We start from the raw sequence: 25,286 nt of genomic DNA, 5'->3' as shown, positions 1-25,286 counted from the left end.
CACTATACTATGCCACATTGCCTCTTAACCTTTCTGGGCATCTGTAAAACAGGGATGAGGTAAGCATCACATCACACTGCAGGAACATGAGCTAAGAGCCATGATTTCTGATGTACGGAGCCTCTACAATGTGGCCAGGCAACACTTAATAGGACTAAAGGAATGAGATTATTATGCAGTATTTATGCTGCAGCTACCACGATGGGGCGGGTCCTACAGAAAATGTAAAAGCACTGTCTTTTTCCTTAGTGGCCTCATTCATCTTTTATTCTTTTACTGTGACAGTCTGCCCAGTTGTTCTCTTTTCAAGAAGTGTATGTTTAATCAACTTTACAATGTAAAATGAACTTATGTATCAGAACGTCAACAGCCACACCAAGTTCCAAACTCTACCACCTCTGTGAGTCCCCAGGATTTCATTGGTATACTGTTTAGGTAGCTGTAGCCACTGTATGCCCATCTCCTCTGCTTTGCACAGGGTTGCCATAATCCTGCTTGGCCCTTTCAATGCCATTTAGAAGGCCAACGTGCTATTGCATTAACACGCTACAATCTGCAGAGTGCGTGATAATAGGGTACAGAGGAATGGATTTGAAGTCAAGAAGACCTGGGCTCCAGTCCCATCTCCAACATGATCTGTGTGACCAGAGCATTCAACGGTTTCACCTAAGACCAGCAGGACTTTCTTCCTATACAGAGCTCAAAGTCAGGATTTTTGTGCTTGGCCAAGTACCACAAACTACCCTTAGTACAATGGTTTTTGTGGAGTTGATGGAGGACGCCATCTCATCCTGGGACCCTGGAGTGAGGCCCCAGTTGGGGAGGTCATCTGCTGGGGGGGGGGAGGGGGGAGAGAAAAGGGTAGCCTGGGGAAGGCATTCACCTCAGCCCTCTGTCTGGTAGCTTTCCATTTTAACTAATTATTCTTGTTAACTAGGTGCTAAGCTCTGCTCCAAGGCAGTGGAATGAATACAAGCCTGTTAGCACCTTTAAATCTAACACCCTCCTAAATTCAGCCCTCTGGGTCACTGGGCTATTTGCCCTGCCCTTCCTCAGTAAACTCCATGGCTCCCTATTACCTTCAGGGTCAGACAGAAAATCCTGGTGGGTTTGTAAATCTCTTCAGTTCAGAGCCGGGCCTCTTCCTACCTTTCCAGTCTTATGCTTTATTCCTTTCTTGGGAATACACTTGGCATCCAGTGACACAGGCCTCCTTGCCCTTCCTTGAGCTCCCAGCCCAGTTTTCTCACTGACTGTCTGTCCCCCAGGACTGGAGCTCTCTCCTTCCTCATCTCCACCTCTCGCTTCCCTGGCTTCTTTCAAGGATCAGCCAAGGATCTGCTAGGAGCCTTTCCCAGGCCTCTTTAATCTCAATGACTTCCCTCTGACATACCTGCCTCCCAACGTAGCCTCTCAATATCTTGTTTGTACACAGTTGTCTATGTGTTGTCTCCGTCAGACTGTGAGATTCTTGACAGCAGTACTGGGTTGTTTTTTTGTTTTTGTTTTTTTAATTTCTTTATGTGCCAGGCACTTAGCACAGTGCCTGGAACACAGTAGGTGCTTAATACATGCTTAATATGGCTGTTGCAAGGCCCAAGTCAGATAATGTACATAAAATACTTTGCAAACCTTAAAGCACTATAAAGACATCAGTTATTTTTATTATGACTCCATTATTTGCCACAATAGAGGATCCACAGGAGACAGCAGTCATTAAGTGCAGATACGGACCTTTCAAGAGTTTAACTTGAAAGGGTGACCATTTCCGTCCTTCTTGGGGGTTCGCTAAGCTCACATCTTCTCGACCATCACTGACCTTTGGCACTCAGTTCCACCTGTATGGCTATGCCTTGAAAGGGTTGTGTTGCTTTGAGAATCTTGGGGCCTTTTTTTTTTTTTGTTCAGAAACTTCTTCCATAGATTTCTAATTGGAGCCTCTAAGAACAAACGCAACCTTAGCCCTCTCTCACTTCGAGACTCTTCTTTGCTGACCTTAGCCTTGACCTGAGCCCTGGGCTCTTGCTGAGCATTAGAAGTGATTCATTCTCTTTGCTTGGTTTAGGGATGTTCCTTTAATGAGCTAATAGTGCCAGGGAAACGTGATAGCTCATTTTTGCTGATGAGAAGTCTGCTAGTTAACTCCCGTCTTGTGTTTACTCTACCACTGCTGGCCCTTTGGTCTCAGAAAGCTCAGTCTTTGGCAAAAGGTGTTGGTACCACCAGAATCATGGTGTCCTGGAATTTCAGAGGGGCAGAGATAGGGACTTAGCAGTCATCCTGTTTGATACCATCATTTTACAAAAGAGGAAACTGAATTTAGCGTTAACAAAAAGAGGGACAAGTTCCTTTACTTTTCAGGGGATTATCTTTTAAGTAGCAGAAGTAACAACAAGTACTTTAAAGTGGCTTGTAACACTACCTTGTAAGGTAGTGAAGCATTAACTATTCTTTGTAAGGCAGGCTCTTAGGGTGGGGACATAAACGATATGTGGCCAGACCACCGTGGTTCTCAGCTTTTTTGTTTATTTTGTTTTTGCTTAGACCTGTGACTTCATCAGAGTTGGGAGTGAGTTGTAATAATGCAGAACAAGACCTTTTTTTTCCTTTCTCCTTTTTTTTTTTTTTTTTTTTTTTTGCAATTGGGGTTAAGTGACTTGCCCAGGGTCACACAGCTAGTAAGTGTCAAGTGTCTGTTCTGAGGCCGAATTTGAACTCAGGTCCTCCTGACTTCAGGGCTGGTGCTCTGTCCACTGCGCCACCTAGCTGTCCCTCCTTTCTCCTTCTTAGTGTTAGAAAATTGCCTGGTGGCACTGAGAGATTAAGTGATTTGCCCAGGGTCACACAGCAAATTTCAGAGGTGAGACTTGAACCCAGGCCTTCCTGGTTTTTAGCCTGGCTCTCAATCCACTCTACCACATTTCCTCTCTTTCACTATTTTTCCCATTTATTCAGAGTTCAACTTCCTATTGGCAATGCTTTCCTTTCCTTCATCCTTTACATTGTTGTATCATTCTTCCTGGGCTTCTCTTAGCTCTGCCTATTTTCCTCTCCATCAGCTTATATATACCAGACCATGCTTCCATACCGACATTTATCCGGTTTTCCTGAAGGAGGGCTGAGAACTGAGAGAATCCCCGAAATGTGTCTGGGTTCTTTATGCTACAGGATGATCTCTGACAAAAGGATTCCCTATGTCAAAAACACCACCACAGTCTGGGCCAGTTTTAGCTCTGACCTCGCTCTGTCGTCTCCTTCAGACTGCAGAGTGTGCACAGATGCCCGTCAAAGGTCTCTGAAGGGGAATATTTATAAGCAGCCGGATGGTTCGCCTCTCAGCATGCCAACAGCTCTTTGAGGACTTGCCACCTATGTGTTTCTCTTCCAGAAGTCCAAAGAATCTTAATCAGTCCTGGCATGTGCTCTTCAAAATGAAAAAATTACATGCTTGGCTTCCTGTGATTTGAGAAAATTGTCTCTTATTTTTTCTTCTCTTTCAGAGGAGGGATGTTGTACTTTCAGGTTTTGACCATCATGAGGGCGTCTTTATTTCTGGTCTTAAATGAAGAGTGCTAGGTATGAGGTGGCTACTTTTGCTCTTCTCCTCAACACTCCCAAGCATAATCCGTGCTGGGGATTTATCATTTTTAATGACCAACAAGGCAAATGCCAAATTCTGGCCTTTTAGAGATTAAAAAAAAGCTCCATTCCCAAACTGGGGGAGAGATGTGGACACAGCCATCGCTGCCCTTTGATTTTATGAGTCTGGCTGTGAGGAGGATTTCCATTGCCCTCTCACTTCTGCCAGCGTCATTATTTTTCAGATATTCCTGTTAATATGCAGGTCCTGGCTAAGCACTCTGTGTGTGTGTGTGTGTGTGTGTGTGTGGGTGGGTGGGTGTGGGTGTGTGTTACGCTTATTCAAGTGGCTCAGCCAAGATTAGATTCTCTTGCTATCTCTTTACCAGACATGATAGATTATCATTAATAAAATCATATTGATTACTGAATCTACTTCCTGCTATAAAAGTCCTAATAAATGGAATTACTGTATGAGCAATAAATAATATTTAGCCAGAAGCAAATGATCCAAAAGTTTCTGGAAGCACAAACACGAAGTTGTCACATTACCTTTCAAAAATCTTACAACCTGCTTTTAAGATAGGATAACAGCATAAGGCGGGTGAATACTTGTCACTGAAATCTGATCTGATTCTACTGGATTTCATCTGACAAGCATTTCTTAGGCACCCGTCATGGGCCAGGCACTCAGCTACATGCTGAGGATACAGAGACAAAAACCCAAACAACTTCTGCCCTCCAGAAGCTTATGTCTCCTGTGGGATACAACACAGAGACAAAGTAAGTATTTTCCTAGGTGAATCTTTAAAGATTTTCATTCTAGTCCAAGTGAAATAGCTCTCCATTTTCCTTGTGTATATTTGAAATATGACACGAAGAACACAATTAGATATTAAAAAGTCACAAGGTCACACGTGTATCTATGCAATGTGGAAACTGGTTGATGGCTCTTACATCTTGCATGTACCATAACCACCCACTACAATGTCCTTAAGCATCTCTTCAATTGAACTAAAAGACTGACTGAAACCCGAGGGCAGGCAGGCTGCTCCCTATTGGCTGCTCCTTTGAAAAAACTCTGGAGGGCAGTTATTCCAGAGGAGGGTAGCAGTAATGGGATACCTTTTGGTGAGCACTTGGTTCTGACAGCAACCTGGGGAGAATTTATAGATCTGGCTAACTCTCTCCCACCTTCTTTGTTCGAACGAGCATTTCATGATTGTCTTTGCATCGGGGAGGGCACAAATGCATCTGATCACTTAGAGAAACAGGTAAAAGATCAAAATCCCTACATTGAGGAGAAAATACAAGTCAAAGAGATTGAGCTGTGATTGGAATTGTGCTTTTTTCTAATTTCACAATGATGCCATCACATCAGGAAGAAAGCAAAACCCATCACACAAGCATCAAACAACTCCTGGAAAGCCCCAATGTAAATAGAGCCTTTGATAGAATTTAGTGGGTGTGGGCATCATACAGCTTGGACGTGTCATAAGAGGCTAAATGGGGCAGCACGGTGGTGCAGTGGATAGAGCACCGAGCTTGGAATTGGGAAGATCTGAATTCAAATCTGGCCTCAGACACTTATTAGCTGTGTGACGGTGGGCATGTCACTTAACTCTGCCTCAGTTTCCTCATCTGTAAAATGAACTACAGAAAGCAATGGCAAACCGCTCCAGTATCTTTGCCAAGAGAACCCCAAATGGGGTAAGAAGAATCAGACATAACTGAACAACAAAAAAGAGACGAAATTCTAAATGGCCTCAAAAATGCATAGGGGAAAAGGTACATGTACCTATAACTTTATTTTTAACATGTGTCAAGGCAGGCAGGTAACAGTCATTTATTAAACCCTTACTATATGCCAGGCACTGTGCTAACTGCTAGGAATACAAATACAAGCAACAAGAAAGTTTCTGCCCTTAAGGGGTTTCTGTTCTAGCCTCAAAGGAAGCTGGAGGGAGGGAAGATAAAGCCAGGAGTGGCAGCTGAAGCAGCTGGCCTCATCAGCCCTTCCCCCAAAGGGGCTCATCAACAGAAGAAAAGGGCTAGTACGGTGGAGGAATACTGCAGAGTAAGAAGGTCCCAGGTACTGAGGGAAATTCCAGGGGAAAGAAAAAGGTCAGCTAAGGCATGGTGGCCAAATCCACAGTCAAAAGCTCAGCTGGAAGGAGACACTATTTGCTCAAAGTTGCACATCCTTGTTATAAGAACCATTTTCAGGCGGTCTAAAGGTGAAACAACACAGAATTATATTAAGAAAATTTAGTGACGTTCAGTTGTCTACTACACAGTATTTTTTCTTCTCATATTTTTGTTAGTTACCTACAAGTTTCCAGATAAACCTGCAAAAATCAGACTAGACTACAACGAGAAAATGATGGAACATTTATTTCTTCAGGACACAAACCAAGCACTAAGTGCACATGTTCTATTCTTTCTGAGTTGTGGGTGACACAGAGAGAAACACATGGTGGCCCTAAACAGGCAGCAGCTTATCACCAGACTTGTGCAAAAAAGTGATGTAAGGGACATACTTCAAAGGTTGAAAGTCCATCATGGGAACTCTACCCAGGCCTTGATCTCCCCATAATCCTCCATGGAAGATCCATCCAAAGAGCTGGAGGCCTTTTTCTCTGAGTCTTTTGACATTCTAGCACAACATTTCGTCCTCCAGTTTGCTCATCTGTTACCTATTACTTCCATTTGGAAAGCTCTAGAATCATGTCTCCACTTATTTATTGGCGCAAATCATCATTGCTAATAACATCCCATGACCTGCCATGTATCTTTCCATTTGCCTTAGAAATTATGGTTCCAAATGCTTCAGTCGTGGGGCACCACCTGAAGAATATAAGTGGGTTTCTATGGGAATAAGCTTCTTGAGGTCAGTGGAAGCAAAGCACAATCTACCTTGTGCAACCCAGCCACTTTCTTTTTATTATTGTTCAATTCTAGCCCCTACTTCAATAGGTTGGGCACCCAACTGCCCATATATTAAGTGCTCATTAAGTAGACACTTAATAAATTTTTGGTGACTGAGTCTCTGAGGAAAGGCAAATAAAGGAGGGAGGAAATCTTCCATTGTGGCCTCCAAGACAACAAGAAACATTTCATGGGCCCTGAGTTATCTTACCTTTCAGTGCTCATGGTGAGCGCAAAGAAAAAGGTAACAGTTAAGATAACTTAGTCACCAACATCTTCTGTAGAAGAGGAAGGTGTAGAGAAGAACTTGACAAGATCTTCCAAAGCAAATCAAACTATTCACTGGTGTTCAGTGACTTCAACGAGGCAAAGATGACCACAAAGGAAGAGAGCATAAGAGTGGCCTTCCAGCAAATGTACAATATCAGCTAACACTTAAACAGAGCCTTATAACTTGATAAGCACTTTACAAACATTATCTCATTTGATCTTCACAACAACCTTGGGAGGAAGATGCTACCATTATCCCCATTTTACCAGATGAGGAAACTGAGGCAAGGAGTGGTTAAGTGCCTTGCCCAGGGTCACACAATTAATAAATGTTTGAGGGAGGATATAAACTCAGGTCTTCTTGATTCCAGCTCTAACATTCTAACCACTAAACTACCTAGCTACCTCATAGGACAAGGAACATCAGTCACAGAGCAAGAGTGGATGACAAGGACAACCTGTGTACATCACTGTAACCCACAAAATGAAAAATACCCAGAAGATGATCTCTGTACATCTTCTGGTACACTGTACCAGTACACTGGTACACTGAGGTAGTAAACTGATGTAGCTCCTCTGTGGTAGCTCCATAGAACACAGATGAGACTTGTATACGGGGGAGAATGCATGGCTAGCTTTTAATCTGTATCACAGCAGAAAGTCCTCATGAGGTTGAGATAGATGCATTGAAATGGTGAAGTTAAGTTACACCAAGTTCATATGCACAGCTTGGCTTACTAGGGCAACAATTTAAAAGTCTAACAATTTTCCCAGTTGAGGAAAACTCCTACTAAGAGATCACTAAGGATGATTACTTAATCACTTTAATAAGAAAGCCATGACGGCTCATCAGAAGAGGAAAGACCTTTGTTCTACGGCAGGGCTGTGGTCTATCCACTAAGTCTTAATCTGAAACTTCCTCATGGAGTGAAGACTTGTTTCTGGAAGGCTAAGCCAGCAAAACAGAAGCCCCAGCAAATTATTATCATGCTGGAAAGGCTTTGAATACAACAGCTTGAGTGTCCTTCGGAAAGACAAATTAACCTAAATCAGGACAGAAGAATCACCAGCAGACTGGTCATATGATGAATTCTTTGACCATGGCAAACCATGAAACAAATAAAAATAGAAAATTGCTCTTGGGCGTGTGCATCTCCCTTCTCCACTTTTGTAGCGACAGTAATTGAGGGGTATTAAAGGGGGCAGAGGATGCTAAGAATCATAGAATTTCCAGACCATCCACAAACCTGAGCCACCATTGGTACTCTGTGAGATCCTTGTCCTAAGACAAAGGAAACCTACCACTAGAGGATCTGAATTGTGTCAGTCTTGACATTCTTTTAATAAACAAAACTAGGTGTCATCAAAGAAACCTGATTGGAAATGGATGGGTTGGTCATGGGGTAACAGCAAGAGAAAACCAATGGGCAGCTTGTGTGCTCCACTGGTATCCTTGTGATATTGGGTCAAAGGAATGGATTCGCCCAGTATGGTAGGTAGATGTTTTGCAATGATTCTGTGGAAGAACATAGACAAGAGTTGCATAAGATGGGCAGACATGAACAGATCGTGATCTTCATTGTTGGAGAATATATCCACACCCAGGAGATCCCACAGCCATTTGAGTAATAACAGTAACTATGTTTATATAGCATTTGAGGGGTCAAAGGGCATTTTCTTCACAACCACCATGGGGGCTACTATTAAGAAGCACTATCCCCATTTTTATAGAGGGAACTGAGACTCAGCAAGCTTAAGGGACTTGCCTGGGGGTCATGCCACCAGTAAATGCCACAGGTGGAATTTGAATTTAAGTCTTTCTTGATTCCAAGCCCAGTGTGTTTCCTTCTACATCACGTCACCTTGATCCTATAACTTCTGGGAAAACCAAACGGAAACCCCAATACTTCCTGTCGATCAAAGACGACATGCTACTGTCTTGTATTTCCCCCACTGTGGTCCTTGTTCAGTAACCCATAATGACATGGCGATGATCCTTGATTGGTGAAGGCCCCACCAGGAAAGTGAAAGTCCTGGCAGAGTCCTTCCCTTACACGAGTTCTACACAGGGCCACTGGAGGACTGGTCCAGCCAGGTACGGAGAGGCTCCTCATCAGCAGGTGGGTTTTTTCTTAGCCACAGAAGCTCACAAAGACTCTGACTCTTCCAAGGCATGAGAAAGGTGACCCATCTCAGTACAGATGAATCATGGACTCTTGAAGCAGGAGGGGATTTAGCACAAACTGCTCCATAGAACTTCACAACCCAAAAGCTCGAGGGCCGCCAGGAACTATTCATGCATCTGACCCTTGAAGAGAAGAGAGTCAAACCTGAAGGAACTCATTGAACATCACGAATTGCAGAATGTTTAAAAACCAACCCAGATGACTTTGCAGACAAATAATTATGAAATTATCACCCATAACTAGACCATCAAACAAAAGCTTTGATCCACTATTTCAATCACTATTTCAAGAAGATTCTGCTCCTGGTGATGAAAAGCACTCTCTCCTTGGAAGTACATCAGTGTTGTCAGGCTAGCAGAACATTTACTAAATGTCCTTGGCCAGCACACAGCTTGCTGCCCCAGGGCTTCAAAAGAACTTCCCTCTTCGGAGTAAAGTGTGCCCCCTTCTCAAGAAGTGACAGACAGCCCCCGTGATTAAGGGCTTACTTTATGTGCAGCCCTGAACAAGCGTGGAGGGAGAGAGAAAGGCAAGAGAAGACGAGATAAAGAACTTAACAAAATAATCCAAATTTATCTACGACTCTAATCCAGGACACACCTTTACATCATGCATTTTCTCACTGGACTCAAGAAAGGACCCAGATCTCTTCTAACTCCTTATGTAACAGATGGGAAAACTGAGTCCTAGAAAGTTAAAGCGACTTGCTTAAAGTCACAATGCTAGCAATTTGTAGCGCTGGAATTTGAATGCAGATCCTCCAACTTCCAGTCTAATGTTCTTTTCACCAAACCACGCTGCCTTAAGAGTCAACTGGCATGTATTAAGTGCCTACTATGTGCAGAGCACTTGCTAAGCACGGTTATCCTCAATATAAGACGCTGCTGCTATTATCCCAGTTATCCCTATTATCCCAGTATGCAATTTTAATAAGTATTTTGGGTATACACTGAGCCCTGCACACCGCCTGCCCCCGTTTCCATCTACTCCACACAACTGTGAGACAGGTGGCAAGGCCTTGCGGTGCCACCTCCCAACCAACAGCGCTTGACATAATGGTTCTGGGACTTGCTCATGGAATCAGTCCAGGTCCCTCGTTTTATTATCATAGGTGAGAAACTGAGGGGCAGAGAGGGTGACTGCCTTGCCTGAGGTTAGTTAATAAATATCTATTAAGCACCTACTAGGTGCCAGGGATTGTGTGGATAAAAAAAGAGACAAAAGACAGTCCCTGCCCTCAAAGAGCTTACAACCCAATGGGGCAGCCAACATGCAAAGAAATGGATACCAAGCACACTACATACAGAATGGATGGGAGGCAGTTAACAGAGGGGAGGTACTGGAATTGAGAGGGGGCAGGCAGCTTCCTACACAAAGTGGGATTTTAGCTGGGACTTCAAGGAAGCCAGGGAGTTGAAGTGGGAGAGTGTTCCAGGCACAGGGGACAGCCACAGAAAGCACAGAGCTGAGAAGTGGAACAGCCAGAAGGCCAGCGTCAGTAGATCAGAGACTACGTGTCAGGGAGAAAGGTCAAAGGAGAGCGGCAAGGCAGGAAGGGGCTGGTTATGGAGGCTTCGAATGCCAAACACAGCATCCTAGTGGTGACAGGAGTCACTGGAGTATACTGCCTAGGGGGTGACATGGTCGGACTGGTGCTTTAGGAAAACCACTCTGGTCAAGCTGACAACTGAACGGAATATGAGTATTTATTAATTTGATTACATACCGAAGATACGCGAGCCTATTAAATTCTGGGGTGGGGGTGGGGCAAAAAGGAAGGCAGAGAGCTACTGTCAGCAGGCATATCTGCTCCCGTGGCCTTCCTGAGGAAGGCCAGTGCCCTAGGCCCCCTCTGATCCTCACACCCTCAAGCTCAGCACTGGTGGAAGATTCAAGCAGGCCAGTGAGATGCTGGGCCCCACTTCACAATGGCCTTTTCTGATCTACTTCACCTCTCTCTCACTGCCTCAGAGGACCCATGAGGCAGGGACCATAACAAAGCTACCAGGTTGGTGTGTTTGTTCTTAAAGAAAATAACTGGTTGCTAAAAAAATTTCAGAGGACCAAAGAGGCAACGGGAGAGCCCACTCGGGTTGTGAGCCTGGGGCCAGCATGTCATCAAGTACCACCTGTGTCGGAGAAGGGGCATAAAAGGCATTGAGGACCCGCATGGCCGGAGAAGGGGGTGGGATGAAGCAAGCAGGGGACCACCTGGATACCTGGAGTGCTGCCCGGGTATCCCAGAGCTACCCCTCGAGCCAGGCGATCACCTCCACCTCATGGGGGGGGACTCTCCATGGAGCATTCACACAAGCTAGCAAGCAGGAAGAAGGGCACCAGTGAGAAGGGGAGGTGGGCTGGCACCTCCACTCGTGGATGGGGTATTCACCCTCAGTAAATATAAAGAAAAAACAACTCTAAAAAGGCATTATCAGCATAGAAATTTATTTGAATTCAAAATAATGTGGTTTGTTTATTCAGAGTAACATAATAATCATCTAAAGCAAATATACATTGTTAACCCAGGAGTAGGCCCTAAAGATGCCAGTCTTTTGATGTCCAAAAATACTTGAGGAAACAAAAAGTTTACAAATCAGTTCACAGTATATGGAGGCTTTACTGGAAGGGCAGGTACACACACAGGGACGGACACACACACACACACACACACACACACACACACACAGATAATGTAATCAAGTCCAAATTGTAAAACACACAATAACAAGTTTTTACCTAATTTTATCAACTCCTTGGAACAAAAAAAAATCAGTAACTTTATTAACCTACAGAAACCATGTGCTTAAAGAAGACAAACCTACTGGGTGAGGGTAGGGAAGCTGCTCCTTATGCTTCTTCAGTATGCCCCTGTCCCCTCTAACTGTACCTCCTTCTCCCCACAAAGAAAGGTTTTATTCTGGTGAAAATTAATTGAGAGCTGGCTTATTGGTAAAATGAAGTGACTAATAACCTAGCTAAAGTAAGCCAAGATTCAGCTGAATTTGCCCAACATAATACTTTGGGGTGGCAAAAATATTAAAAAAAATTTTAAAGCTTAGTATTGCTTTGGTGTGCCTCTGATGTATGAAAGTATTTAATTAAGATGTGATTACTAAATAAACTAAAAAGAATAAGCAGTTTTTTTTTTAAAAAAATGGATGAATAACATTTCTAGACGTAGATCATTGTGACCTAGACAACCAAAAGTAGATGGGTCTAGGAAAGACAATGACTCGTGACCTTTGATCAGACCCACTTACGCCTGGGGTGAGCCACAAAGAAGCTCCCAGAAAGCATTGGGTCTCTGCCAGCGCCTGCTGCCACAGCCAGCTCACAAGCTCTCTTCCTCCCGGAGAAACTGGAAGACCGAGGAGAAGTCTTTCTGGGCATAGCCCTTGGCACACATCATCCTATAGATCTGGTGCGACAGGCCCCCGAGAAAGACCGGGCTTTTGGTGCTGGTAGCAGACTCCTGAGCCAAACCCAGATCCTGAAACCAAACGGCAAAGACAAGGGGAGAGAAGGAGAACAGTCAGGTTAGCAAAGGGTCTGTGGGTCATCCAGGACCCAAACTACACCATTTACGCGATAATGTTTGGCTTGGAAAGTATTTTACCTCAAACTGCTGTAAGATGGTATAAAACAAAACTGAACTTCCTTACTTTTACCTCTTTTAAATTTTCCCCAAAATTAAAAAAAAAGTATGTTGATACTTCCTATGGTGAGTATAACAAATGAAATGTTATATGGTGGCATATTTTTAAAAGAATTACGAACTTAAGAAAGATGAACAAACAGGTTAGCACACATTAGCATACAAGAGAAAAAGAGGACTGAAGCTGAAACCATGAGTTGGATTGTGTACGGGTTTTTTTCAAGTACATATTCCATTTAACACGTCAGTACCCACACTGCCCTGCTCGACTGTGTTCCTTTTGAAACTCCTGCTCCTCTGTGGATTTTTAAAACGTTCCACTGATGCATTTTTCTTTCTACCTTCCTTTTTTAAAGTCACCATCATTACCATCCCGCAAAGAAAAGTATTCTCTTTAAGAAATAAGTTAAGTCAAGAAACTACATTTACACAGTGGCCACGTCTGAGAACATACAGGCCAAGGGCCAGAAAACAGGATTCATCACTGGTCTTCAGGAGTCATGACTGGTGACTGCATTGAGTAGAACTCCGTCACATTATTTTCCTTTACAATGCTGTAGCCATTGAATAAACTGTTCTGGTTTTACTCACTTCACTCTGCATCAGTTCATACAAATCTTCCTAGGTCTCTCTGAGTCTATCCCTTTCACAATTTCTTAGGATATAAACATACTTCATTACAGTCAGACGCCATAATTTGTCCACTCACCCCATCATCCCCCACTGGTGGGTACCCACTTTGCTCCCAATTCTCTGATATGACAGAAAGTGTTACTAGAAATGTCTCTGCACACATGGGTTCTTTCTATCTCTCTTTGGTCTTGGGGAGGGGGGAAGGGGTATAGGGTTCATATCAATATTTCAGGGTCAAGGGGTACACACACGAAGTGGCATTTGGAATCTAGTTCTAGACTGCTTTTCTCCCATCTTACATTCATGTGTCCATCTTCCTGCAGACTTTCTAACAACTTTTATTTTCCTCATCCCTATCTCCCTTTTTGGGGCTAACTTTGCCAATCTTATTTATGGGGGTGAGTTGGAACCTCAGAGTTGCTTTAATTTGCATTTTTCTTCTTGTTATTATTGACTTGAATTAGTTCTTAGATACGGTTTTTGATAGCTTCTCCTTAGTTAGGGAACTGTATACTTTAAAAAATTTTAATATTCTTAACTTAAAATGCCAAATAAAATTAGAATTTCCATATAGAGTTGAATAGAAAAAGAAGACTGTATGTGAAACTGCAAACTCCTGTGATGTACAGCATGCCTTTCTTTTAAATTCAACATGTAACTTTCAAAGTTGCCCTGTGTCTCTATGATGTCTTCTGGCCTTCCTTCTGTACGTTAAAAAAATGCCCCCACGACTAAATTTTCTTTCTTTTTTTTGGGCAACCCTATTCATATCCCCCTTCTCCCTCTCATCTCATCCGCAGTAAAATAAAAGAAAAAAAACAAATTTGCACAGTCAAGCAAAAAAAAATTCTCTCATTAGTCATATCTGAAAACGTCTGTCTTACTCTGTATCATGAGTCCATCATTTCTCTCAGTAGGAGGTGTGCAGCATGCATTATCATCAGTCCTGTGGAACCATGGTTAGTCATGGCACTGATCACAGTTCTTAACTGTTTCAAAGATGTTTGTCTTTATAATGTTGTTGTTAATAAACATTCAACTCTATATATCACAATGTATTCAGCCATTCCCCAACCAATGGGAATACTGTTAGTTTTCAGTTTATAACAAAAAGAGCTGTTTAGATATTTTTATAAAGATGGATCCTTTTAAATCTTAGTTTGAACTTAATGGGGTATAAAGGCCTACTAGTGGTATTGCTGGGTCAAAGGGTATGCACAGTTTAGTAACTTTTGGGACATAATTAACAATTGCTTTCCAGAAACAGAAAGTTGGGAAACAATTTTTACAGCAAGTGTCTTTGATGAAGGCCTCATTTCTAAAATACACAGGGAGCTGAGTCAAATTTATAAGAATAAAAGTCATTCCCCAGTTGATAAATGGTCAAAGGATACGAACAGGCAGTTTCCAGATAAAGAAATCAAAACTATCTATAGTCACATGAAAAAATGCTCTAAATCACTTTTGATTAGAGAATGCAAATTAAAACAACTCTGAGCTACCACATCACACCTATCAGATTGGCTAATATGACAAAACAGGAAAATGATAAATACTGGAAAAGATGTGGGAAAATTGGGACACTAATGCATTGCTGGTGGAGCTGTGAACTAATCCAACCATTCTGGAAAGCAATTTGGAACCACACCCAAAGGGCAATCAAACTGTAATTTTGTAATACCATTTCTAGGTCTATATCCCAAAGAGATCATAAAAAAGAGAAAAGGACTTCCATGTACAAAAATGTTTATAAAAGCTCTCTTTGTGGTGGCAGAGAATTGGAAATTGAGGGCAAGCCCATCAATTGGTGGCTGAACAAGATGTGGTATATGAATGTAATGGAATACTATTGTGCTATAAGAAATGATGAGCAGGCAGACTTCAGAAAATCTGGAAAGACTTACATGCACTGATGCAAAGTGAAGTATGCAGAACCAGAACACTGTACACAGAATCAATAACACTGCAATGATCAACTATGATTGACTTAGTTCTTTTCAGTAATACAATAATCCAAGATAAGTCCAAAAGACTCATGATGGAAAATGCTATCCACATCCAGAGAAAGAACTATGGAGTCTGAATGCAGATCAAAAGCATACTATGGAAATATGCTTTACATGACTGCACACATATAACCTATATCAAACTGCTTACCATCATAGGGAGGTTCACTACACCCTTGGCCACTCCCCTTTCACCTTCCGTTTGTGTATGGTTTACCCCATTAGATTTTAAGTGCCTTGAGAGCAGGAATTGTCTTTCTTTTTCTTATTTGCATCTCCAGTCTTTAGCACATTGCCTGGCACACAGAAAGTGCTTAATAAATATGCACTGTATTGTATTGTATTGTATATTGCTTTAACTCTGATCTTCATTACAGAAAAAGTTACTTCCTGGTTTGAAATAGGTATTATTTACCTTATTAAAGAAAAGTCAATTTATCCCTATTGTTTTCATTTTTTTTAACTACAAATAAGCAGTGTGTTTATTGGTTTTGTTATTAATATAGAATCTTTTGTTTCTATTTTTCCTAAAACTGAATCTTGGTATAAATCCAATCTAAGCATTCTGTATTATATTTTTAATATGTTGCTTAAGCCTCTTGTCAAAAATATATTCAACACTTTTGCATCACTATTCATTAGAATTATTGATCTACAGTTTTCTTTGCTTTATCTCTTCCTGGCTTAGGAATGAGGACCATATTTGCCTCATGGAAGGAGTCTGAGAGAATGCTTTCTTTCCCTATTTTTGCAAACAACTTATATAATAATGGAGTGAATTCTTCTTTTGAATGTTTTTAGAATTCACTACTAAATCCATCTATTCCTGGTTTTCTTCCTCTTTGGGAACTTAGTTGTGGCTTATTCAATTTATTTTTCTGAGATTATGTTATTTAAATTCTCTATTTTCTGACTTATTCAATCCAGGTAGTTTACATTTTTAGAAATATTCATCTATTTACCTTAATTTATCAGTTTTGTTGGCATGTAATTGAGCAAAACAGTTTCTAATAATTTTCTTCACTTCTTTATTTACCGTGAATTCTTCCTTTTCTCTTTTAATTTTGGCAATCTGGCTTTTTGGTGGGGGGGTTAAAGATAAAATTAGCTTAGAGTTTGTCTACCTTGTTAGCTTTTTTTTTTTTTAACTAGCTCTTAGTTTTATTTATTGATTTAATGGTTTTTTGCTTTCAATTTTATTGATTTCTTCTTTGACATTCAGAATTTGCATTTAGGTGTTTTAGCTGAGGTTTCTGATCTGTTGCTTTTTGTAGTTTTTAGCTGTATACCCAATCGTGTTTTTTTCTCTCTTGTGTAGTTAAAAACATTTACACAATATTGGATACCATGAAGGAGAATAATGCAAACAAACGTGCCTCTAGTAAACTACAAATGGAATACTTCCTGCAGTTCTAGTCATTGTACTCCAGGAAACTGGACCAGAGTTAAAGAAGGTCCAGAAAAAGGCAACTATATTGATTAGGGGAGAATTTAAAAGTACTAAACTCGTATTAAACTAAAGAACAAATGTCTACTCTGCTCAGGCAAAGGGCAATTGGTCAACTAGCTAATCGGAAGCTTAACACATTTTCTTGGAGAAGGGAAATTCTTAATTTGCTTAAGAGGACACTTTAACTTCAGTCTGTGTGGTACTAACAAGGACTTCCCTAAACTCTCCACACAAATACAAATCCAATTAGCTATGAAGTACCCTTGCTAAACCATCTCCTGTCATGATAAAGAGAGGACAGGGAGAAAAGGTCCCTCTCTAAGCATTTTAATTCCAAATAAAATTGAAGGCACTCTTCATCCTAAAGGAACTGATTGAATATCAACATTTATTATGCCCTTATTACATCCAAATACCTAGTAGTAGGCAGTAATGATCTGCATTTCAGAATATGGGCTAGCACTCAATGAACATACCAATACTGTGATTTCTAAAAAGAAAAGACATAGATTTGTGCAACCTATTTGCCTCCATACTGCAAAAGGCAGAGTACCAAAAATGACTCCATTGGAACTCTGTGGGATGCTGCTGTCGTCTTTCTTGCCCTCCTGAGTGAGGGGACCATCCCTGTTCCACTTCCTTCTCTCCCCACCCCAAACTTCCATTCTTGAAATAGGAACTTGTAGAGAAAACTTCAGAGAAGCTTTAAAAGAGGCAGTGACTACTGGGCGGATGCTTCTTAGACACTCTAGAGAACAATCCTGACAGAGGCTACAGTGAAGAGAAGGAGGTACCTGGTCCCTCACAAAGGCCACTGAGGCCAAGCCCTTCATTTTACAGAGGAGAGGAAGGGAGGTGACTTCCAAAAGGTCACACCTACAGAAAGTCTCTCCAGCAGAATGTGCACCCAGTTCATCCTGGCTCTAAGCTCAGACTACACTCCATTTCTTAGCTTCTCTCTTGGTTTCAGTCTCTGGCAGCATTTCTCTAACAGAGCTCCCAGACACTACGAGTCCCAAGCCAGCTGCTATAAATGCACAGCACATGGCCATTACTTTGTGCCTGCAGACATTCCTTTTTTTCACAGGAGATGACTTGGTCTTGTATGGGGGTGATGCAAACTAGGGCTAGACAAGCAATCCTGCCCATGACAGCAAAATAAAGAATATTCTTTTAGGACTGAGACTAGGAAACATGCTTATAACATGTTAAGTGCAGAGAGGCCTAAGTGATGGCTTCTGGCAAAGTGAATTCCAAGCTGAAAGGACAGGTGTTCCCCAAAGAAAGAATGTCTTTAATACAATTTTTCATGTGCAAAAAAGTATGTAGTATAGCCCCTCACAGACTACCCCATACTTAATAAATAAGAGAGTTTTATTTTGAGGTCTTCTATTAGTTTGGGAGGACTTTTCTTCTTTTAAAGTGTACTTATAAGGCCAATAGAGGAGTTGGAAATTTTGTATGTTAAAAATCAATGTTCACTAATCTCATTCTGTGCATCTGATCTGTTCACAGAGTTTTATAAAACTGCACAAAATTTTACTAGATTATTTTAAAAACAAACTCAAGCACAAAATAAGACAAAAACCCTTGTCAATCTCTTCTATTAAGGTATATTAGCAGTAAAGTTGGAAACAGTTACTAGCATTTTCCTACCAATCTGGAATAAATTCTTACTCATCCCTGGTAAAGAGGTGAAAGGTAATTTCCAAGGTTGAAATAAAAAGTGATTTTGTGGCTTAAGTATATGAAGGATAGGGATAGATTTTGTTGAAAAAAAAAAAACTCCAAGAATAAGATAAAAGGGATTTAAAAATTAGATCTCTATCAAATATACAGTACCTTGGCCATAAGCATTGTTCCAAATCCACCCTGGTAATTATTAGCAGAAGGTACTCCATCCATTACCCCTGGTACAGGATTGTAAGTATCACTTGCCCAACAACGACCTGAGCTCATATTTAGAATTTTAGCCAACAGTTTTGGGTCAAGACCCAACCTGTCAAAGGTCAAAGAAAAGAAGTGTTAAATGTCAAAATGTGCAAGACATGGGTGACTTGTTTTACATATGACGACAAGGTGCCATTTCTCTCCCATTTATTATATGTCTTAGAAAATAAAAGAGTATTGATATTAGATGTAAGGAACCCTATCTTAAATTACTGTGACTTGAGCTAGCTGCTAAGCAGTAATATTTCAGAGGTAGGACCTTCTGTATTTAATGAGAACATTTTTCCCATCCTGCTTTTTAAAATAAATACTGCCTAACAGTGTTTCTGTGAGCTTGCCTGCTTACTGCAAGCATAGGCTTTTCTGGTCTTTTGGTCATCACTACATCTATGTGCCTCATAAGAATCTTAAAACAAAATTATCATCGCTAAGACCAGATAACGTTTAAATTCCACGTAACCTGCCCATGACTAAAATATTTCAAAATGATACATTGGCAAATAAATGATGCATCATGGGAGTATACATGTGGGTGCATTTATATGTGTATTTATGCTTTTCGTTTTCATGAGAATAAATGCAAGAGATGTGTCACAAGCAGTAAAAGAATCTTAAAAGAAATTATCTTGCAAAAGAACACATTTTCTGTTGTGTATTGCTGAAAACCATTTATTTATTAAATCTTCATTAAGAAATCTTGCTTATGAAGCAAGTCTGCACAGAGTTGTGACATATGCTATCTATTCAGAGACATGCATTATAGTTCTGGGTCAACTGCTGATGAGGTCACTGATCCTGATAAAACAAAGCTTGTCCGAGCAGAAACATCATTTGTCCCAACGCTGGGCTGACGGTGTAAATGGCTGCTCCATGTGGAGTTTAAAGAAAATAGAATCAAAATACGGCATTGTTTCAGGGCTAAGTATTTTTACCCGGTTGGGGGAACATATTTTTGTTAAGTATCATTCATTCAAGTTTCAAATAACATTTTCTACAGATGACTTATCCATTTCTTTAATATAGAGTTGTTACAAAAAAATTACTATGAAGTATTCTGGTCTCAGAACCAACCTCTTCTAAGAACAGAAACAATATACTTTATTACACAAAGGTAGATCAAAACAAAAATGTAAGTATATTTATTTTGTACATTGTACTTTGTGTGAAAGCAGAGGTGAGTTTTTTAAAAAGAAAATGATTATTAAAACTGACAATCAAACTAATATTTGATTAAATATTAACTTCAGCAAAACCTTTTGCTATACTGGTCCTGGGAATCCATTAACATATCTGGTAGAGGTTAATGACTGTTACCTCACACTTTGTATGTATTCAAGGAAACATGATTTGACTCCTGATATATCCAAAGTTATACATAAAGATCTGTGTTAAGATAGGAGATTATGCTGAATGTTTAAATATCTTAAAGAGGAGTGTAATAAATGTAATGGATTAAGTTAGACTAATCTTAATCTGAATTCATTTGCAGACACAAAGAATTCCCACCATTTTTCATCTTTTCTGAACTAGCTTTGCTTTTATAAGACATTCTAAGAGATGTGAAGGGGTGTACATTATACAAATGTGCGTAGTGTGCTATAGCTATATTTTTAACCAACATCAAGCTACTTAGTCAAACGAAATAAACATTGCTAGGGGACTAAATGCAAAAATACAGACTGCTGATTAGCTAATTTGCTTTAACTGCAAATAAATATTTTCTAAGTACAAATAATCCTAATTTAATGTTGCTCTTAATTCAGGGACATTTAAGATCTAAAGAGTTGTCTGTCTCCTACCACTTGGGCTAAAATTAGGGAGCTTCCTAGTCCAAAATTCTTTTTTAACTACTTTAGCATGTTGCTACTCCTCTTTATAACATCACAGGTAAGGTTGAGTAGGTGCTAAGCACTAAACGGAAATTCATGCTCTTTGGAAGAAATGCTCCCCATATCCAACCCCCCACTAAGAAGGCAAAGCATCTTATTCTAAGTAGAACCTGATCTACAAAATTCTTTGAGCAAACAGATGATAGGAAATTCAAAAATGCTTTTTGGTAAACAAAGAATTTTGTTACTCAGAAGCATTCTTGGGGAGGAGGGAATTAAGAGTGATTTTGGCAGTAATTTTAAGCCTCCACTTTCTAAACTCTGATGCTCTTCACTTCGATCCCCTTCAGAAAAGCGCCCCTCCTCCTGTTTTCCCCCTTCATTAGAGCAAGCACATCATTAAGAAGCACAAGTTAGAAGCGTTTTGCATTTCATCTTTCTGAGGATTCATCCAATGGCACATATAGAACTGACAGTTAAAACTAGACATGATATTAAAATCAGTTACTCAAGTCCTCTGTCTTCCACTGGGCCCGCACTCGGCTTGTAATGGTCTGAAACCAGCCAGAATATACAGTAATTGTCATTCAGTGAGAGTCTCCTAGAACGTCATGCTTCACTGGAGAAGACTGAGTTTCCATTTGAAATCAACAAATTAATCCAAGACAGGTATCTGAAAGGGCAAGTTTAATAGGAAGCCGCTACTGGGCTCTCAACCATGATAAAATGTTATTGCTGTTTCCCTGTAAATTGGCTGGGAACATATGATGCTCTCTGCATAAGAGCTCTGCTGCCGCTCACCAGATAGACCGCTCGAGCCATCAGAGTGATGACGGGCTGTCAGTCCCCATAATAACCTGCCGCTGGACGCCACTCGAGCAGCCACATGTGCGCGTGCGCGCGGGGGAGTTTGCAATTGCAGAAACCTTGTCTGAAATAAGCAGAGAAAGCATCTGACGCCCTGAGCACACTCATGATGCTTCCCAACGAAGCCCACAGTGTCACAGCTTTTCACCTTTAAAATGCAAGAATCTCAAATGAAATACTTGGGGAAGTTAGGGCTGGTGATGCCCAAACCAAACTTGAAAGTGCAGAAGCCTTGGGGTAACTTTCCTTCTTGCTCCCTTCTCAGCGCGTCACAGGAGAAGGGATTTCTGGAGGAGACATTTCCCAGATGGAGAGGAGGGCGTGACACACCTAAGCATCAACTACGTGCAGTTTATTTTGTACAAAACGAATATTTACCGAGCACTTAATGCCCAAAGTATTGTAAGGAACAAAAAATAGAAAGATGTCGTCCCTGGCCTATAGGTGCCTATAGCTCCTGGTAAGAAAAGATATGTTTGTGCACAGACAACTATAATAGCAGGCAGTTTATGATGCTGCCTGAGAAAGGTACTAGCTAGGTGAACATGGGCAAGGCATGTTTTGTGCCTGTTTCCTCCTCTATAAAATGGGGAAATTGAACTAAAACATCTCTCCGGCCCCATCCAACACTAAACCTATGATTCTATGGTAAGTGCTATACTGAATTCAATGAAAGAAACATCTGACTACTTACAATGAACAAAGTCATACAAGAAAGTAGTAAGTACCAGATAAGGTTAAATATGGCATACACCAATCTTATAGCTTATTGAAGTGAGAAATCACACCATATTTTCTAGAAGTCAAACTTGTATTTCAAACTTTCTGTGGCTTGCTACAGAAACACTGCAAAACACTGATTTTTGATTAAGATGCTTAAGTCAGTCACCTAAATTAATAAAGAGTTTTTTTCCAAAGAAATTCTCTTAAAAACTGAAATTATGCATCACTATCTAGTTTTAAAAGATTTTCTTCACCCACGCTACAAACTCTTAGAGGGATTTCAAATTACTCAAGGAACTTGAATATAAAAAAATTTTAAATTTTAATTTTCTTTATGCCCCCCCAAAGAAAAGGTTGATTCTGTTTATGTTTGTTCATAAAACGGCCAAAGAATGGCTTTTTATTTCAAAAAGGCAATTTTCAATATTAGACTCTGCTTTTAGGTAACAAGGGACCCAAACCGAAGGGATAAGCTACAATTAAGACACAACCACAAATTATGTTGTACGTTGTGACTTTTCATTCTTGATTAACATTATTTAAAACTGATAATAATGTTAAAGAGCCAACGCGTGATAAAGAAAAGGACAAGTGAGAGAAGAGATTTATCAGACTATACTAGTTAATATAAAAGTAAAAACAAATGTTTTTGAAAAATAATTGAACTGTGAAGTTAAGCAGAAATGCACATTTAAGAGGGATGGGCAACTCTACTTTTAAATGTTGACATTAAAACTCTCAAAAGAAATGCGTTCTTATTCCCATGAACAAAAAGAGACAAAAACAACACATTTGCCCCCGAGTGTATAGAATATAAATGCAGCTAAAGCACCCTGATGCCGCACTACTTTGTGGGAATTTACTACTTGGGAATTTATGCTCGTTGATGCCAATTTTCTCTTCCACCTTGCAAAGCTCTATAAATCCTGCCTGCTATCTATACTCTATTAGAGAACAATTCTGTCATTTTAAAACACGTCTGTAAACCATGGAGAAAAGACAATAGTAGAAGCACTCATATTTTAGTGCTTCCAAACCACTGAGAATCTCCTAAAGAAAATGGGATGAAAGATCTCAATATTTTGAAAAATGAGCTTGTGAATTACGTTACCAGGTAGCAATTCATTAACAAGTGCTGCAGCACAGGCAACTAGCACACTATTTTCAACAGTTAAATAAAACCAGCAAGCTTCTTCCATATGCCCACAGATGGGCCACATGCATGAGAAGAAGTGAATATGCTAAGCTTAGTTTTGAAAAGCCTTTCAGCTGCACTGTTAGTATTTCTGCATTTAAATGTCCTCCACCCATTGATTTTGTCACCGCATCAGCCTAATAGGGAAAAGAGACGAGTTCTACCTTATAAAAACTCAAAACCTTTAGCCTTTCTACAGGGCTCTATCCCCTCTTACTCATGCCCACCTCACTCAGCAAGGCCAAGGCTTCTTACTTGTCCCACAAGGGTTTCATTCTTTCAACCAATATTTATTAACCACCTACCACAGGAAATGCGATGGACTAGATCTGGAGAGAAACGCCAGGTCAAAAATTAAATATGGTGAGACACTCAATTATCTAGGGGAGGTAATCAGAACTTACGATACAAATGGGTATAAAGATGGGTGTATCTACACACCTATCTCCACACATGTATATATAATATCTTATATTCCTCTGTCCCTTTGGCGCCCACCCAGTGCTTCACCTACAGTGCATTATGTCACGTAATCCATATTCCTGAAATCCCTGAGAGAGCCAGCCCAAGGATTAATATTCCTCTATTCCACATAAGGAAGTGCATGGGTCGCAGAAGCTGAGGGACTTGGTCAACACCACACAATAGAGTGTTCAGATTTAGATCTGAACCAAGGCTTTCTGATTTCAAGTCCATGGCCTCACTGCAGTTTCTCTTCTCAGGCTCTGGGGCGCTCTTTCCCACCTGAGCCCTCCTTCCCAGTCCTGGACCATCTTCCATTTCCTGGGTGGGCATCCCCAAGCCTCAGGCCTAGAGTCCCCTCCCTTCTATCTGTTCTCTCTCCCGGGGAATCTAATTTCAAGTGTCATTTCTATGCAAATGGCTGCCAAATCTACCTATCCAGATCTACTGTCTTTAGTGAACTCTAATCCCAAACACCAACTGCACGATGGATTTATCTGCCTAGAGAGCCAAAACATGTCTCAAACAGAACTCGTTATCTTTGCTCCAAATCCAAACCCACTTCCAAACTTCCCTATTTCCAGGGCACTATCATACTCAGTCAGTCAGGTTTGGAGCTTCTCCCTCACCTCCCACCCCTCACCCTGCCCCCAAATACGCCAATCCACAGACAAGTCTGGACAACTATGCCTCCATGTCTCTCACAATCCATTCCCTTCTCTTGCCACCCTCGTTCGGATTCTTACCACTTTTTTTACCTTCCAGCTTCCGGGGTCATCCTCTCCAGTCGGCGCTCCACATACCTGCCAAACAGCTTGCTGTTTCTGGCTGTGTCAGACAGCACAATCCAAGCGACCCTGCTCTGCTCAAAAGTATTCCATGATTCCCTACCGCTTCAATTTAAAATACAAACTTCTTAGCTGGCCCTGAACATCTTCTGACGGCTGGAACCTCCCTTCCCTTCTCGACTTCAAAGGCTCCACGTTCTGACCTTGGCATGTGCATAAGCCTCATGCCTGGGAGGTCCCCCCTCTTCATCTCCCCTTCTCCAAGACCCCATCTCCCTGTGGTGAGCACAGCTTGCTCCCTCCTCATTTTCCTCATATTATACTGATCCATCTACATATTATTTCTCCACTGCCATGCCTACACCATTCCACCAACTCCGCCCACAACAGGGTATAAAATCCACAAGAACATGGAACATTGGCTTTTGGCTCCATGTAAAATATTGCCCCTTTCTTAGGTGGACATTCTGGCTTCTGAAGAGGGATAGAAGAAGAATATTTGGGTAGGGAACAATGATAAAAAAAAAACAGCTTGAAAAGAAACAAAGTCTTTCAGATAAAATGTTGAGGAGAAATACAGACCATTCTGAGAACGAGAGAAAAAACTGCCACTCGGAGGAATGTGCAGAGCTGGGACGGAGGTAAAGGTGGTAGCGAAGCATCATAGCCCATCAGCTCGTTGGCATGTGACTATTTTCAGTACTAAAATTTACAGCTGACAAATTCTGAATCAAATAACTGTTTGAAGACTAGATGGGTTAATGA

General features: G+C 40.9%; 1 protein-coding gene across 1 annotated transcript in view; it reads right to left on the bottom strand.

Moving 5' to 3' along the window:
- Positions 1–11,387: 11,387 nt before the first annotated feature.
- LOC114050669 (3-hydroxyisobutyrate dehydrogenase, mitochondrial-like) overlaps positions 11,388–25,286 on the bottom strand; it is a 141,525-nt gene continuing 127,626 nt past the window's right edge. Inside the window, exons 7-8 of the mRNA XM_027872530.1 lie at positions 18,550–18,706; positions 11,388–12,453 (exon numbers count right to left, since the gene is read on the bottom strand). Coding sequence (XP_027728331.1) covers positions 12,295–12,453; positions 18,550–18,706 — 316 coding nt within the window. The 3' untranslated portion in view covers positions 11,388–12,294. The remainder of the gene's footprint in view (positions 12,454–18,549; positions 18,707–25,286) is intronic.

Source organism: Vombatus ursinus, unplaced genomic scaffold, assembly GCF_900497805.2.
Source record: "Vombatus ursinus unplaced genomic scaffold, bare-nosed wombat genome assembly UNPS02014799.1, whole genome shotgun sequence".
In the NCBI taxonomy this organism is placed as follows: Eukaryota; Metazoa; Chordata; class Mammalia; order Diprotodontia; family Vombatidae; genus Vombatus; species Vombatus ursinus.
The sequence above is the reverse complement of the archived record's forward strand: the minus strand, read 5'-3'. Positions and strand labels throughout refer to the sequence as shown.